Raw genomic sequence first — 15,110 nt, 5'->3', positions numbered from 1 at the left:
GGGACTATGGCGCGCGAATACTTAGGCATCTTATACCTTCTCATTAGTAAACTAGATATCGCTTCTTGGTTTTAACTATTAACAGAATTGTAAGTGATTTACTAATTTTTTTAAGCATTATTTAGTTTATAGACGTTATTTAGTGAGGGAAAAAACTTTTTTACCACAACTATTTCCATGGTCAATAAAATTTGGGTTCCGTTACTGTATCCGATTGTATCGAACATTATTCCGCCCACAGTTGGACCAATGAAAGCCCTAATATGCCAAAAATAAAGATTAATTCTAGGCCTATGCTTACCTGTTTGTAAGTATATCTTTGAACTGTTTCTGTTTTTACCCAATTGAATTACAAGTTGAAAACAAGGCGGAAACCATCGCGTGCGTTGTTATATCATCAGGGAAACCTCGTTCCCTGAAAATATAATAATGATAAGCTTATATTTAATTAAAGTACTTAATTAATGGTGGAGGTGGTGTAATGCATCGCACGGGCGAATAAGGTTAAGAACCAAATATATCTGAAATATTGAAGATTTTGTAAGAATTATCTTTTTTTGAACTAGAATTCACCCTTAGCTCGTATCGTCAGAACTCATTTAAAATTTGTCTTTCGGGGATAACTTTAAACCGAGTTTTTGACTTTAGCTAAAGAGATAAAAGGTTTTAATCGCATTATAAGACGTGAGGTTAAAAAATATGGTGAAGCTATATTATAAAGACTTTCTACTGGTTTATGATGACATGCCGTTCAAATTTCAAAATCATTCCAGTGATTCCCGAATCCCTATAGGGTTACATAATTTTTTTTCTTTTTGCTAAACCCCTTATCTTTCTCAATTTGGGTTCTAGTATAAAACAGAAATTCACACGCGTATAACCCAAAGAGACATCGAACCCTAGATTGACAGTAATAGTTCTACCAGAAGTATATAATACTTCTCTTCGAGAGAAGTGTACCACAAAGCGGGGTAAGTGTAACGTCACTCTTCCCAACATCGGAACATTTAGAGCAAGGTTACTAAAAAGCATCACCTACGCGATAAATAGTTCCCTCATCATTACTCTATTAGCTATTAAATATTTGGCAAGACGAGGTTTGTGGGATGATTGCTGGGGATTTAGTGCCAAACAATTATAGAATTCACCTTACGGTGCGATGCCCATTTGTAGTTTGATGAGCGGGAAAGCAAACTAAAAGGGTGAGCCTGGGAAGAATGACGTTACATAACTAAAGCATTAAGAGGATACAGAGTGTCATCCTTCTTCTATTATCCCCTTCTGGTTCTACCAACTGAACTACTACACCTTGATATAATCAAAAAATTCGAATGGTGATATTATTGGAATCTGTATCTAGGTAAGTAAGTTAACGCCAAAACTGACTTGTATTATAATCAACGCCAAGTTTTGCAAATACAAGTCACGTAAAACAATTTCCGTATTAGCTACTTGTGTTTTGGGGTGGGGAGGGCGTGTTAGTTTCGTAAGTGCTAATGTAGTATCGTATTCATGTTTTCTAACTCGCTAAGGTAATATTGAAGATGGCCAGCGGTTGAGGTATGTTAAGTTCTTACCATAGCTAAAATGGTCTATCTAACCTCCACACATAAACCACAAACATACTAGCAGATCATAATCGGAGCGCCAGAATATTGGTGTGTCAAACCATTGCCAGACCAACGATGCGCAATTTACGTATTGCGTAAAACTTCTACGTCGTAATTTCCCGCCCAATAACACGTGCTTTTCCGAGAAACGCGCGCTGTCATAAAACTTAACGCGCGAGGTTAGTTGAATACTACGTTTTAGATGTAATTGCAAGTATACATGCTTGGGAAATATGGAATACCCTTTTTACTCAACTTTATAACGACAACTATTCTACGATATATTATCCTAAAGACCTTGGTAAAAATGTATATGACAAAACCATATTAATCTAGAAAAACCTCGCATTGGAAAAAGTGGAAAAATTAGGTCAGTAGAGCTCGCTTGAATTCATCCTCAACCGCTAGCTATATCGTGTAGTAAACATTTTCATTTCCGATAATGTACCGGAATAATTTAAGTCTCGTAAAGTTAAACAATTTCGCAGAATTTGACCCGCGTCCGAGACTGTGGAGAGAGAAATTCTTAATTTAGCTGAAAGTTCGTTCCACGTAATCTCCTCGAACTTATCTAATCTCGCGACAGGTGTACAAATACTCGTTATTGTTAAATCCTGTTTGATGCGTTTACGTTAGTATAGTGTTTGAAATTCAAATCTAAAACCAAAACGAAGTATCTATTTAAAGAATGGCGCTAATTTACTATGTTTTTGCGTGCAAATTCGAGAAAAACAATTAACTATTCTCGGCCAGTTCAATATGAATTCTTATATAGATTACTCAGTTGTATAATCGAAAATATCATAAAAACAGTTCTGACGTCAACAATTCGTTGGTACAAACGAATATTGTTTAGCTATGATAGCTTAAAATAGAATTATCGCGGGTTTCAGCGTTAATATCTTGGATTAACGGATAATTAGGACCTTCTTTTTGCTCGGGTTTTGTTTTAATCGGTTGAGGGTAAGGTATCCGTACGATGATTGGTGTTGACGATGAAGATTGGACTGTAGCCGGTGATTTAGGGCTAGGACTCGGTTTAAAACCGGGATCATTACCGCCTAATCGCGAGAACATTAATATCAGAGCGATATTAGCGCGTAGAAGGTCGTCCGGTCGCAGAAACTCAACTTCCGGAAGCTCGTCGGCTACCACATCCGGTTGTGGTAACGTGGAAACATGCAAGAGAAGGTCTTTGTTGGAAAGGCGAAAATCTTTGGTGGAATTGTGTGAAAAGAAGAATGGAGCAACATCCCAGGGAGATTTTCAAGTACTTCCATCCTTCCTTCAAAGAGATGGGTCCAATATGGTCGCTGATAAAAGTATTTTGTTAAACGGACGTTACGCAAATTTTCTTCGTAAGTTTAAATGGAAGATGTCAAAAGATCATACGGACGAAGGTATTCTTTTGAATTCTTCCATCATACCTAAGGGTTGGACACTATTATGTTTATTCGGACCGATTTAGAGGGGCTGTCCGACCCCTTCTCATTTATTAACCACCCGCTATGCTAAGCTCTATGAGGAAGATCGTTGTTTGCCCCACGGTCCGAACAGCCCCTTTAACCATCGCAAAGTGTTCAAAATATTCACAACTTAAAAACTAGATAAACGAGGCTCATGAGAAGGCGAAGGTTTTATAGTTTTTTGAGTTAATTTTCTAAATGACAATATTTTTAAATTTGAATCGTTTAGAGGTTCAAAGTCAAATGCTATCATAATTTTGCCAACTTGTATCATAACCTAGTAGAAAACGAGACCACTCAAAATTCACTTTCTAACGAAGTGTTCTTTAATCAAACGTAGATAAAAACCAGTTTTTAGGAAGATTTAAAAATTTTAAACATTTAAAAAATTTAGATAAATTTAAACTAATATATTTTCTTTGACGTGCAAAATATCCAACTCCTTTCCGAGACAATGTGACGTCACCCTTGGCATTATCCCTTTGAAAATCAATCAACCTGTAATATCGGTTTACTAAAGCAAATTGTGACGTCTTAGTCTCAGTACGTCACGTCTGGTTTTTTATAGTTTTAAGGGGAAAGGAATAGCTTCGGCGTGTTTCAACACGGGTGACGTCATATCTTGGAAGATAAATTTAACGTATAAATTAATTAAAATCTTAATTACCATCATTTACACAGTTGAAATTACTGAAAACACGGAACTGTCACAAGCTCAGGAAGTAAGTTTGCATGATTGTTCATTGGAAACGTTTCAAAAATATAACACAACATTAGTCATTAGAATTTAAATTATTGTAGTAGACGAGAGCTTTCAACAGTTCTATTGAAATAAGTCAATGCCCTTTATTTTTGCCAGTGAAAACATAACAAAAAGGTCCGCTCGTTGGCATCCCTCTATGCTAGACTTCCTGAAAATATTATACAGTGTGGAACAGATCACACTTTTACTTATTATGAATGTCGCTGTACTACTCGTGAAATCAGATCCGTCATTCTTGTTCATTTCTAGCTTTAAACGTAGTGTCATAGGTCTGACGTTTATCATACCGACTAGTTTTTGGTCATTAGTACAGCAACATTTCACCCAAAGTAAGTGTCCGTTTGATCTGTTCCACCTTGAATACGGACCCAACACTATATATATGTTGAGGTTAGGTGGAACAGGTGTTTGGATCCCTACTGTATCTCTGTGTTTCTGGGGGTATTAGGCAAACCAAAACCGCCGAAACAGGAAGAGATTTTATGTTTATGGCCAGAAATGTGTTTTAGTAGTGTGTAAGCATCGTCAGAGTTTGATTAAATGGAAAACAGGAAGGCTAGACTTTCGCGTATGCGATATTTAGTCGCCCAAGCTCTGGAAAAATTGAACTTAGATTGGGTACTTTCACTAGTAGAAATTGGGGATATGAAGATGAGGTTGAAACGGGAAGCGAATTTACCTCTAATTTCTAATGTAGGGATATTCCGTGTAAGGTAACTTCTTATCTTTACCTTGAGTACTCTTTTTTATGGTGTTTTAGACGATAGCGACTTTACAAGGCAAACTGGATGTCTATCAAGAGTTGTTGTATGGAAAGTATAAGGCATCCGAAGTCTTATTGCACAAAGTAAGTTGTTAAACGACAATTAAAGTAATCTAATCCCCAAGACGTTCCGTGGGATGACCTCAATTATCCGCAATTTCGCGCGAAAAATAAACCTTTTTCGAACACAACCGGCTTTTCTTAGGGGTTAGTTAATATTCTCTTAAACTTTCAAAAATATGACAGAAAATGTGCATTTTTTTGGTCTCTTGCGGTGTCTTGAGTTGTGGTTGTATTCCAATTTCAAAATAAGAGTTCATGAACTTGATCATGCCGTGAAGATTAATTGTAAACGCGTTATATTAAATTGATTAGTTGAGCCAATCAATTCAAGAACATGATGAATGGCAAGGCAAATGGAAGAAGGAAAATGAAGAACGTTCTAGAGAAATCAACGAACTCCAGTTTAAACTGATGTGCACTGAAGGAAATTTAACTGATGCTCAGAGAGCGTGGTTGAGTCGCTTTAACTCGTAAGAAGCATAAATCATGAAATTCATTCAGGAACTCGCTCCTGATTTCATAAAATTGGTTAAACCTTGTAGATTAGTCAAGGAAAACAGCGATTTAAGTACAACCGTTCACGAACAGGCCATAATAATGCGAAAATTATCTTTGGATAATACCAGTATGTTTATTAGAATTGGGGCATTGAATAGATGGTGATTTCTTCCGTTATCGCTCGACGTTCTAGGTTTGAAGCGAGAAAATGAAGAGCTTTTAGCTATGCAAGACGCGAAAGAACGAATGTTATACCAAAGATCCAATTCTTTCAATGGAGGCAATGATGACGTGGGCCCGATTGAAGTACGAATATTTTTAGAGACTTTTTCCTTATTTTAATTATTGCGTTTACGTGATCCAGTTAGGAATTTTGGGCGCTTGCAAATGCCGAACGGCCACTCAGGAACCTTGCATTTGCGCTAAATCCGCTTGTAGTAAACATAAGTTATTAGCGGAAACTCAAAATACGGTATAGTCGATTTTGGAAACCCTTTTTTTATTTCTTATCGCTAAAATTAAATAATTAAAAGCTCCAAGAATTAGAAGAAGAAAGGAATGAACTGATCCGTCACTGCCAACTTTATAGAGACGCTTTTGAAGAACAGTTGAAACGAAATAAAATGCTGTCGAAAAGACTTCTACTGAGAGATCATTCTGAACCTGGTATAAGTTTAACTAATTTCAATGTGTCAGCATTCCACGGGCTAATTTTAAAATTTATAGATTTATTCTCAAAATCCAAAAGACTAAGTAGTTTACTTAGACTTCGTGGAAAACAGAGTAATAAAAACGAAGCTGTCGATTCGTTAGTTGATATGGTAAGAAATTTTACGCGTCGGCAAGACATTGTGTTCCCAAACTTCACTATAAATATTTCTAAGCACATTTGCCTAAGTAAATAACTATTATTTTTAACCACTTTTCAATAGGTTTGTGATAGAACTGACGCTCTTCTTCAACAAGAAATAATGACGAAAATATTAGCTCAACGAGTGCAGGAATTAGAAAAATGAGACAAGATATTTTAATTGGTTCATTTGTTTATTACAGGTTAAGGTACATTCATAAATTAAACAATTTAACTTAAAACTACGCATTTAAGAAACTACAATATTTATTTTCAAAAGCGGGTGTTCCTTTTATACGGTCCCCTTTGAACATAACCGCGTGTGGTAATAACGCGGGTTTTCTTTCATGTAGACCACGACCTGAAGGTGTGAAAACCTTCAAGGTACACTTTGTCCTGTGTTTCATGGTTATGGCGATCCAACCTGTATGAAGAGACAAAAAAAAAAATCAGTGTGCAAGTACTGAAATAATTTTAGAAGGTTCGAGATGTACCAGTGGATGATAGAACTATGTCCCCACAACTTTCAATAGGTCCCATCCCTTCGAAAGTGAATTTTTTGGATTGTAACTCGGGGAATGACTTTAATCGTTCAGCGTCTCCTTTAGGGACAGCAAGAAGGGAGGTTCCGAGGTTGTCTTGGTAAAATTCGTCCGCGTCCTCCTTAGGGACAATGTGCACGGGTAAATGTTCACTTGCGAAGACAGTAATGTAGACACTAAAAGCGCCCTGAAATAGACGATGGCATTAAGTGAATTATTTGAGGCAAATTTATCAGTGCAAAACACTTGCAGTTAATTCCTCAACTTCAACACGACCCAAACCTGCCACGAACAAAGTTTGGTCGTGCTTCAGGGCAAATGTTCGTGGGTGAAGTATTTCTTTCGGTAAAACTTTGACGAGTTCCTCGATGGTAAGCAGATCAAGTATCTGATCACTGTAAACGGCTCCTGGCGTATCGAAACAGAAAAATCCATCTTTGAAGTCTGCATGATCTGGATCAAAGGCTTTCTTCGTCACATTTTTTGAACCCTCATCAGGATCCTTGAACGTCATCCCGATTCTTCCAATCAGGGTGGCGTATTTGGAATCGCGCGTCTGTTTGTATAGCGATTTTCGCAGCGCCATTTCTTGTCTGTACCAGACTTCATCTTGTTTGAGTCTCAATGTACGTTGGTACAGTTTCTTTCCTGTAGGTCTTAAAATTGGGAATTTCAGAAGGTTGATGGTAGTACCGGGCCAAACTGAAGTCGTAGCTCTTTGCACTATATCAACTGCACCAATTTTGCAAAAATCCGATTGCAAGAGACAGTTGAAGAGCGTCGATTTACCGACATTGGTACAGCCAACAATAAACACATCCCCTTTTTGATTCCAAAGTTTTTGAAATTTGGTAATCAGTGTTTCAACTCCATAACCAGTTTTGGCGCTTATTAGACCAGTGTACAGCAAGTTCTTGTCTTTATGAATTCCAACTTTCTCAACCGCGGCGTCGACCTTCTCTCTCATTCTTTCCAAATACCCTTTGGAATCTTGGGGCAACAAATCCACCTTGTTACCAATGACGAAAAACGGTTTGTCTTCCCCTACTAAGTTGACAATTTCGGGTAAAATGCTACATGGATAGTCTGTTAAGTCAACCAACAAAACAATCAAAGCTAAAGGATGATTTTTGATGGCGGATAAGATCTTGGGGTATTCTTCCTGGGAAACATTGACATTCAAAGCAATGTTGTAATGATGAAAAAATAGACATCTCTGACATATTTCCTCGCGTAATTGTTTGTCAGTTAGTCCCACAAATCTTTCGCTTGGTATGTAACCTGGGATTGAAGTGTCAGCGCAGTGTAACATGGCACCACAACCTCCACACGGTACTTTGCTTGGTGGGATGTTTGGGTTAGCATTGCCATAGTTTGCCCTCCAAACTTCCGACTTCAAATCAATTTCCTCTCCATCATCATTAGCGTATTTTACACTTCCTACAAGTTTTTGCTTCTTTTTCACGTGATCCATTATATTTGAAACTGATTTTTCCACATTGGAGATTCTAGTGTCAATTGGTTTGTTTGCTTCATGTTGACTTATAGAATCTGAAAGTTGTGAAATTTCTGGTGCCATTTGAAATGGAAAGTGAGCTTTTTGCTCAACTTCTAAAGATTTTTTGTACTGGTTTCGTTTTCCTTCACTTTTATGAGCTTCAATAACTCTAAAAGCTTCTGGGTGATTTTTCATAACTTCTTCGGGACATGTTTCATAAGCCAAACGAAGATACATGGGTATTTCATTGATGGCTTCATCAACTAGTTCATCATTACCATATTTCTGGGCTTTTTTAAGTTGGTATTTCCAATAACGAGCCGATTTTGGGTTACCTAATCCAAGGAGTGATATAGGTTTCTTCTTTTTCGTATCCAGAGGTTTATTTTCCAGAACATTTTCACTGCTTTCAGGGTTTGTAGTCAGACTTCGAGCATGATTTAAAGTGTAAACACGCGAAACTTTGTTATATAACGTGAAATTTATGTTGGAAAGGCGACCGCGAATTTGGTGAATTAATATGACATTAATATAACTTAATTTTGACATTCTTATTGCGGTAAACAACGAAATGAAACCGAAACTGAGAGAAACACGTGCGAATTTTCAAGTATCGTCTGCTTAAACAGATACTGCTCTTTGATTAGTTGATATTGATAATTCAACGCTTCGCCCAATCGCCCATTGATTTGCTAGCAATCTGCCACCATGGAGCACTATTATAGGAGATATAAAGACATTTAACGCAATTGTAAAGGAAATTTTGTTTTCACTCCAATAAAATTACTCCATGGAAAATGGTAATGAGAAACGACATTACAGTCGGCTCACGCCATCTAGAGGCCAATTAGCGAATACCGATTTCACAAAGAAGTGTCCATAGCGAGAAGCGTATAAATACTGAATAAGTGTAAAGTAAATGAACATAATTTAAAAAATTTCGGTATTTACGTGTCTTAATCATTGTCAAATGTGATAAGATATGTTATTAGAATCATCAATGAGAAAACTCGGATATTAATGAAAAATAGTTAATGTGACGGTATGTAAATAACCAAGGCTTAGGGAGAAGCATGCAGCGTTTGGGCTAGAAAAATAAATACGTAATCATGTAATGATGTAATTAATTAAAATAAACGTCTATCTCCACATTCCACTCATAGCCAGGAGCCTTTAATATGGAAGAAAATATTATTAGTGAGAAAAACACCCCAGAGTTATTCATCGATGATCGTGGTTCTAAATATAAAACTCAGAGCATCTTCCATGACTTAAGCACGTCCGATGCTCTTCCACAAAGTGTTTACCTTGATCATAGCTATGCAAAAGCGTGGAATTTACATCCTGAAGCCGATCATGTCAGGCCTGCCAAAATTCTGTTTATGAAAGGAGTCTTGTTTCATCCAATTGAAAATGTGAACAGGTAAGGGTTGTTAAGAATGGAGGAAGAAAAGGTAATTAACAAAAAACAAAGACATTTGTTCCATAGAGATGATGATGACATTGATGTAGAAACCATAGAGCCCAAACCTATTCCCGCGTACGATGGTACTAAAGCCAAAATTGCTATGAAAGAGTGTGAAAGATTTTGTAATTTAAATCAAGATGATTCTGAACTAGAAGATTGGGAAGAAAAAATCTCAAAGTAATTTAATATTAAAGGGACTAACTGGCGCTGTTGGGGTGAAGTCCGCCCTTAGTTCAGGGGGAAAACACCCAGCTCTTTGGCCATAAGGAATGGCGCCACCGTCGCCCCCCCCCCCTTCACCCCAACAGCTCTGGCCAGCCCCTTTAATCAAATAATTTGTTAATTGAAATTTTGAGCATTAAAATATATTTTAGAGTTACGTGGTCTGCGGCTCAAAAATCCTTGTTTGAAAAAGTTCTGAAAGCCCTTCATAATGAAAGACTGGCTCTTTTAGCCAACCAACAAAATGCAAATGAACCTATACTAAGACGTTTATCAGTTGATAAAATGGCTAGTCGATTTCGTTATATCTTCGCTTCTATATCTTGGGATATGATGTTACTTCAATGGCTACATCAAACACTATGTGATGTTCTACCTCAAATATTTTTATCCCAATACTTGGACATTCTACAAACTCTTAAATCTAAAGTACGATTCATTAAAAGTGAATTGTTATCCATACCGTAATTAATTTACAAAAATTGAAAAGTAAAATTTGTAAACTAGGCCCCAACATTGGTGGATAAAATGCTAATAGGTAGTAAAAACATTGAAAGTTTACAACATTTATTGAAAAGACCTTGGGATCCTATTACTTCTTATTTAAATCAACATAAAGTGGTACATGTAAAGTATTTTAATTATAATCAAGGATTAGTAAACTTATTCCACCACATTTTGTAATTAGAAACGATTGCCGAAAAACCCTTTAATAGTTTGGACACCCGGAGATCCGGCTTATAGTTGCGTAGGTCTTTCTAGAAGGATGAAATTTTGGCACTCTCAACTGTCAAATTTAGGCAAACTTGTAACTGTTAATCCTCAAGTTAATCAAGGAGTAACCATTGGCGATAGTTTGGATGCTATTATAACTGCCGTTCGTTATGAAGTCATGGAGGTAATTCCAGGCTTATAAATTTAATTCATAAAAAAAAATTATATTTCTTTTGTATTAGTTGAAGCTGAATTTCCCAAATCGTCCGATTATATTAGTTGGTTGGACAATTGGAGCTCTTATAGCTTGCCAAGTTGCCTTAGTTGAATCAATTACCGCTATAGTTTGTTTGGGATTTCCTTTGACTGGTGTCAATGGATCTCGCGGGGTAAGAGTATGAGAGGAGTCAATTTCTTACTTTAATTAATTAATTTATTAATTAGAAAGATATCTTTCAGGATTTAGATGATCCATTACTTGAAAATCGTACCCCTACATTGTTTGTCATTGGCCAAAAATCTAGCATGTGTTCCATTGATGATATTGAAGATTTTAGGGAAAGAATGAGGGCTGAAAGTGGCTTAGTCGTTATCGGAGGCGCGGATGATCATTTAAGAGTTTGTCGAATTAAAAAGCAGCTGGAAGGAATTAATCAAAATATAGTTGACCGCTGTATCATTGTTAGTATTTTAAAATACGGCAATAATTAATAACTCGAGTTAAACATTATTGTAATAACAATTTAGGATGAAATGTTCAACTTTTTAACAACAATCATGAGCCATTCCAGTTTATTAGCCGCTGAATTGTTATCGGACAAAGGAAAATTAGAAGCTCCGAAACGAAAAAGGAAATCAACAGCTAATTTTGATCCCCCTTATGACCCAACTCTCCCTCCCAAACCAAAAGTCGTCAAGAAGAATGTACGTTTTAACTTGAAAAAATTGGAATCTGGTTATGAAAAGGCCTCGAAATCCTTACAGAATTTTCCCTACAAGAATACCTTTTCTGGTAATGTTTCCCCATCATCTCCAGGCTCAACAACAACCGAGTCTTCTAGCACTACTTCTAGTGCGGGTGAATCTCTCAGTGAGTAAAAATTACTCGAGGCTCAATTGTTAAGGGATGATTTGAACTTCCTTGGTTAAATGTTTATTTTGAGGTGGTTTTTTTTTGTGTAAAAAGTTCTCTATGTTTATTGGAAACGTTTACAATTTTGTGAAAAGTAAGAACGTGGAATTCTTGAGATATATTGTTCATTCATATCTTATTGCTAGAAGAATACTTTATTTATCTAACAATGCATGATTATTTCATTATTTTTGAGATATAAATATTAAAATAAATTATAAACAAAGTCATTTAATATATAAACGTCAATGGTACAAGTGCCTCCCATCAATCAATTCCAGATTAAATTTACAATTTATTTATAAACTAATTTTTATTACTTTAAATGTATGCCAGTAAACATAGAAAACTCTAAAATATTTAGGGTAGTGACGTCCAATTCAGAACACTTTTTTAAAATTACATAATATAGCATATTTTTGGCAATTGCAGATATTATTTGTGTTTGTAGACTTGTAGATCGAACCTTTGCGCATATTTTAAGCCCCTTTTCATCTTTTTAATGTAATTATTAAGTGAGAAAATAGGTTTTTCCCAAACTTTGTAGTTACGTCGTATTTGGAACAATTGCATCTAATTCAGAACTAGGGGGGTTTTAATTCGGAACAGGGGGGTTTTAATTGGTAAAGGGTGGTTTTAAATGGTAAAGGGTGGTTTCAAATCCGAGCAGGGTTGTTTTAATTCGGTAAACAGGCTAAGAAAACAGAAAACTCACTTTCAAAGAGGTTAATAAATATAAATATTTAGAGGCCGCGAAAAAGCGGTGGAAATACCGTGTTTTGGCGCGAAGCGAAAGAATAGTCTGCTATTGGTGTTATACAGTCTGTAAAAGTTGGGTCTTGTACTTAACGATGTTCACGATTACCATAATTATAGGTTAGGATGAGTTTAGTACAAGTAATCAAGAGGGCAAGCGGTGTATTTTTCATCGTTCCGAATTAGACGTAATGGACATATTTTTTGATTAGGAATTGTGAGTGAAATATATTTTCTACCATATTCCCAAGGGTCATAAATTGTAGCTAAGGAGTGGTACTTTCGTTTGAAATCAGGTGACTGAGCGTACCTTTCCTCAGTCGTTCTCGAAACCTTATTTGCTGAGGCCATGGCAGTGACATTCCCTAAAATTTCCAATAATTTAATATGCTTAATTTGGGTACTCTGCTAATTATTGTCGTATTTTCTCGGGATGTTTTCCTACAATCTCGGGATGATTTTTAATGGATTCGCGATGAATCATTGATATTTTAGGCCTCGTTTTCTCCGAATTGAAGCCCCCAAAACAAATTTAAGCCGATTTTTAAAAAAGTGTTCTGAATTAGACGTGTTCCGAATTAGACGTCACCACCCTATGTTTTTTTCCCCCCTGACCTTGACCGAAAATATGCCGTAGTATCTGTGCTTTACATTATTCTTTAGCTCTAACTTCCACTGAATTTCATTTTGAAACTAGTTGAAAAAGTATTGAAAAGCAGTCGCAATGCGAACCCTTCAACCCCTATGACGACACACCCGACCAATACAATCAATATTCAAAACATACAAAATCAAGCTAAGGGTTCTTCATTCAAACCAATTGATTTACCAACAACGGTTAACCCATTAACCACGGAAAAGGAAGAAAAGGCCTCTTTCTTTTCTCAGCAATTAGGATTACCAGTTATTAGCCCTAATATATCGACATCTACCTCCTTGGTCATGTCATCTTTATTAAATCCAATATCGAGTGTACCGCCTCCCATGTTCACTAGTCATATTACCACCGGAGTTTCTTGTAGTAAGTCACTTAAAAATGTTTCCCCGTTTTGGTTTTCTAGCCAGACTTAAATGACTTAATAATTAATTTCTTTATCAAAGCATCGTCTTTAGCTTCTGTTTTGCAGTCGGCACCCTCTCCTCCCAAGTTTTCAAATGCACAAAGAGGAAGTGGTTCAAACCAAGGATGTTTGGTTTTACCCAAAGGCAATTCACCACCCGGGTTGAGTGTTAATATAGGTTCATTGTCAAGTATAAGTAATCTACGACAATCTCAGGTGAGAAATCACGGTACCATTTTTAAAAAACGGGGGCCAACTAGATATTAAACCAAAACAAATGAGTTTTTTTTTCGGTAGGTAATTAACAAATTTTTAAAACTTTTCAGTCTCCCAAACCACCCAGTCCTAAACCGTTAGCTAACCGCAGTATTCGACCCAAAGCCTTACTTCCGCAAATTTTTACTCCGGCTATGAATCCTTTATTTGGTAAAAGAATTGTACCATCTACGACGTCGAATATTGTATTAACGTCGCAGAAGTTAGTGTCGAGCAACCTGACAACGCACTCTTCCTACCTAACTATGGCCAACCCTATGTTGTCAAACATATTGGCAACCACAAGAATAACGCCTCCTCCTCCGCCATCTACAGCAACTTATGTCCAACCAAAACTAGCTTATGAAAATTCTTTACCAGCGCCTCTGTCATTGGTTAAAACGACCACGTCGGAATTATCTCAAAACGATAAAATAAGAACGTACATGCGAACGCCTCAAAAAACCACCAGTATTGTTCGAACAACGACGTACGTTAAAGCCCCACACAGTAGACCACCCAAGGATGATTATTCAAACAGTGTCAGTCAAACCTCTTCTGTCTCTGGACAAGGACAGTCCTTGATAAATCCCAGAAGTTCAAGTACTAGTTTGGTCCAAAGTACTCCCGCAAGTCCTTCAAAGAGTAATGGCTCTAGGAAAGTACAAGTCATTACCTTCTTGAAACCGTCTCCAGTAACCAGTAACGGTGCTGGTAAAGATAAACCTATTGTTTCGTCACCCAAACCAGTCGCGGCGCAATCGCAGTCTTCTAAACTTAGCAGCCCCGAGAATGCTAGTGGTGCATTAAGATTAATTTCTACAGCGATAAGGGTAGCGGAGCAAAAACATCAAACTGAAAGTGACGAGGATCGAGGACGTAAAATATCTCTGGCGCGATTGAGCAATGATTTTCAGAGCGATTACATGAAGGGTGTCGTTCCACAGGGCGCCACCGCTGTTCTTGAAGAACCTGAAATACAAATTATTGAAAGCGATAACGTTCCAACAATTATTTTAGACGATGAAAGTGACAATCTTGAGGATTTTCAAGTTCCTCTTATTGAATTGGAGCCCGAGTCTGATAACGAATTTGTACGCGCGGAGGATTGTCTGCAGATTTCCGAGGAAAGTCAAATACCAGTGCAAAATTTTATGATGGAACCCATTACGACGGATTCAGCACCTATTACTTTTGTGACAAGTTCTACTGGTGTGGTGGATTCAGCTATAACCGATCGTTTGAGTCATTTATCCGCCGGAACTCAAGAAGCCATTTTAGCCTTGACTCAGTTATCGGAATTGGCCTAATTGGATAGCTCGCATAGATTTTATTTGAATTTTTATTACTATAGTATAATTTCATGTGTTCTTGATTTAAAACAGCCCATAATATTGTTTGGGAATTTAAAATTAATAAAAATATTGTTAAAATTTTAATCTGTTTCAA

General features: G+C 36.8%; 3 protein-coding genes across 4 annotated transcripts; 2 read left to right on the top strand and 1 right to left on the bottom strand.

Moving 5' to 3' along the window:
* Positions 1-252: 252 nt before the first annotated feature.
* Positions 253-8,069, top strand: LOC149623741 (coiled-coil domain-containing protein 125-like). Its single transcript, XM_089852954.1, has 10 exons — positions 253-3,010; positions 3,758-3,798; positions 4,600-4,686; positions 4,978-5,135; positions 5,208-5,290; positions 5,357-5,469; positions 5,528-5,635; positions 5,697-5,829; positions 5,890-5,984; positions 6,096-8,069. The coding sequence occupies exons 1-10, from the start codon at positions 2,590-2,592 to the stop codon at positions 6,177-6,179; spliced, it is 1,323 nt and encodes a 440-aa protein (XP_089709080.1). The 5' UTR covers positions 253-2,589; the 3' UTR covers positions 6,180-8,069.
* On the bottom strand, positions 6,189-8,741 carry LOC149623740 (nitric oxide-associated protein 1). The gene is made up of 3 exons (XM_089852948.1): positions 6,806-8,741; positions 6,508-6,742; positions 6,189-6,437 (listed from the first exon to the last, which is right to left on the bottom strand). Exons 1-3 carry the CDS (start codon positions 8,600-8,602, stop codon positions 6,256-6,258), a joined length of 2,214 nt encoding a protein of 737 aa, XP_089709074.1. The 5' UTR covers positions 8,603-8,741; the 3' UTR covers positions 6,189-6,255.
* An 86-nt stretch (positions 8,742-8,827) lies between these two features.
* On the top strand, positions 8,828-15,100 carry Rcd1 (Reduction in Cnn dots 1). Of its 2 annotated transcripts, none has more exons than XM_089852947.1 (13): positions 8,828-9,095; positions 9,217-9,476; positions 9,543-9,698; positions 9,896-10,172; positions 10,251-10,364; positions 10,432-10,641; positions 10,700-10,846; positions 10,917-11,138; positions 11,205-11,381; positions 11,442-11,547; positions 13,043-13,366; positions 13,447-13,622; positions 13,733-15,100. In XM_089852947.1, exons 2-13 carry the CDS (start codon positions 9,232-9,234, stop codon positions 14,969-14,971), a joined length of 3,393 nt encoding a protein of 1,130 aa, XP_089709073.1. In that variant the 5' UTR covers positions 8,828-9,095; positions 9,217-9,231; the 3' UTR covers positions 14,972-15,100. The 2 variants fall into 2 exon arrangements, with proteins under 2 accessions (XP_089709073.1, XP_089709072.1); XM_089852946.1 differs by having other exon boundaries at positions 9,528-9,698.
* The last annotated feature ends 10 nt before the right edge of the window (positions 15,101-15,110 follow it).

The sequence above is a fragment of the Phalangium opilio genome, unplaced genomic scaffold, assembly GCF_054372755.1.
Source record: "Phalangium opilio isolate 3A_F unplaced genomic scaffold, DU_Popi_V2 ptg000113l_1, whole genome shotgun sequence".
In the NCBI taxonomy this organism is placed as follows: domain Eukaryota; kingdom Metazoa; phylum Arthropoda; class Arachnida; order Opiliones; family Phalangiidae; genus Phalangium; species Phalangium opilio.
Note: the sequence above shows the minus strand (reverse complement) of the source record. Positions and strands in the feature narration are given on the sequence as shown.

What these genes read in the sequence shown, in the direction of transcription:
- LOC149623740 (XM_089852948.1), bottom strand. Translation starts at nt 8,602, where the DNA reads ATGTCAAAATTAAGTTATATTAATGTCATATTAATTCACCAAATTCGC. An exon ending in TTGAAGTTGAGGAATTAACT is followed by an intron (nt 6,743 to 6,805) that starts GCAAGTGTTTTG and finishes CGTCTATTTCAG; the next exon opens with GGCGCTTTTAGTGTCTACAT. An exon ending in CATAGTTCTATCATCCACTG is followed by an intron (nt 6,438 to 6,507) that starts GTACATCTCGAA and finishes CTCTTCATACAG; the next exon opens with GTTGGATCGCCATAACCATG.
- LOC149623741 (XM_089852954.1), top strand. Translation starts at nt 2,590, where the DNA reads ATGATTGGTGTTGACGATGAAGATTGGACTGTAGCCGGTGATTTAGGG. An exon ending in GAGAGATCATTCTGAACCTG is followed by an intron (nt 5,830 to 5,889) that starts GTATAAGTTTAA and finishes TAAAATTTATAG; the next exon opens with ATTTATTCTCAAAATCCAAA. An exon ending in TCGATTCGTTAGTTGATATG is followed by an intron (nt 5,985 to 6,095) that starts GTAAGAAATTTT and finishes ACTTTTCAATAG; the next exon opens with GTTTGTGATAGAACTGACGC.
- Rcd1 (XM_089852946.1), top strand. Translation starts at nt 9,232, where the DNA reads ATGGAAGAAAATATTATTAGTGAGAAAAACACCCCAGAGTTATTCATC. An exon ending in ATTTAAATCAACATAAAGTG is followed by an intron (nt 10,365 to 10,431) that starts GTACATGTAAAG and finishes TTTTGTAATTAG; the next exon opens with AAACGATTGCCGAAAAACCC. An exon ending in TAGTTGACCGCTGTATCATT is followed by an intron (nt 11,139 to 11,204) that starts GTTAGTATTTTA and finishes ATAACAATTTAG; the next exon opens with GATGAAATGTTCAACTTTTT.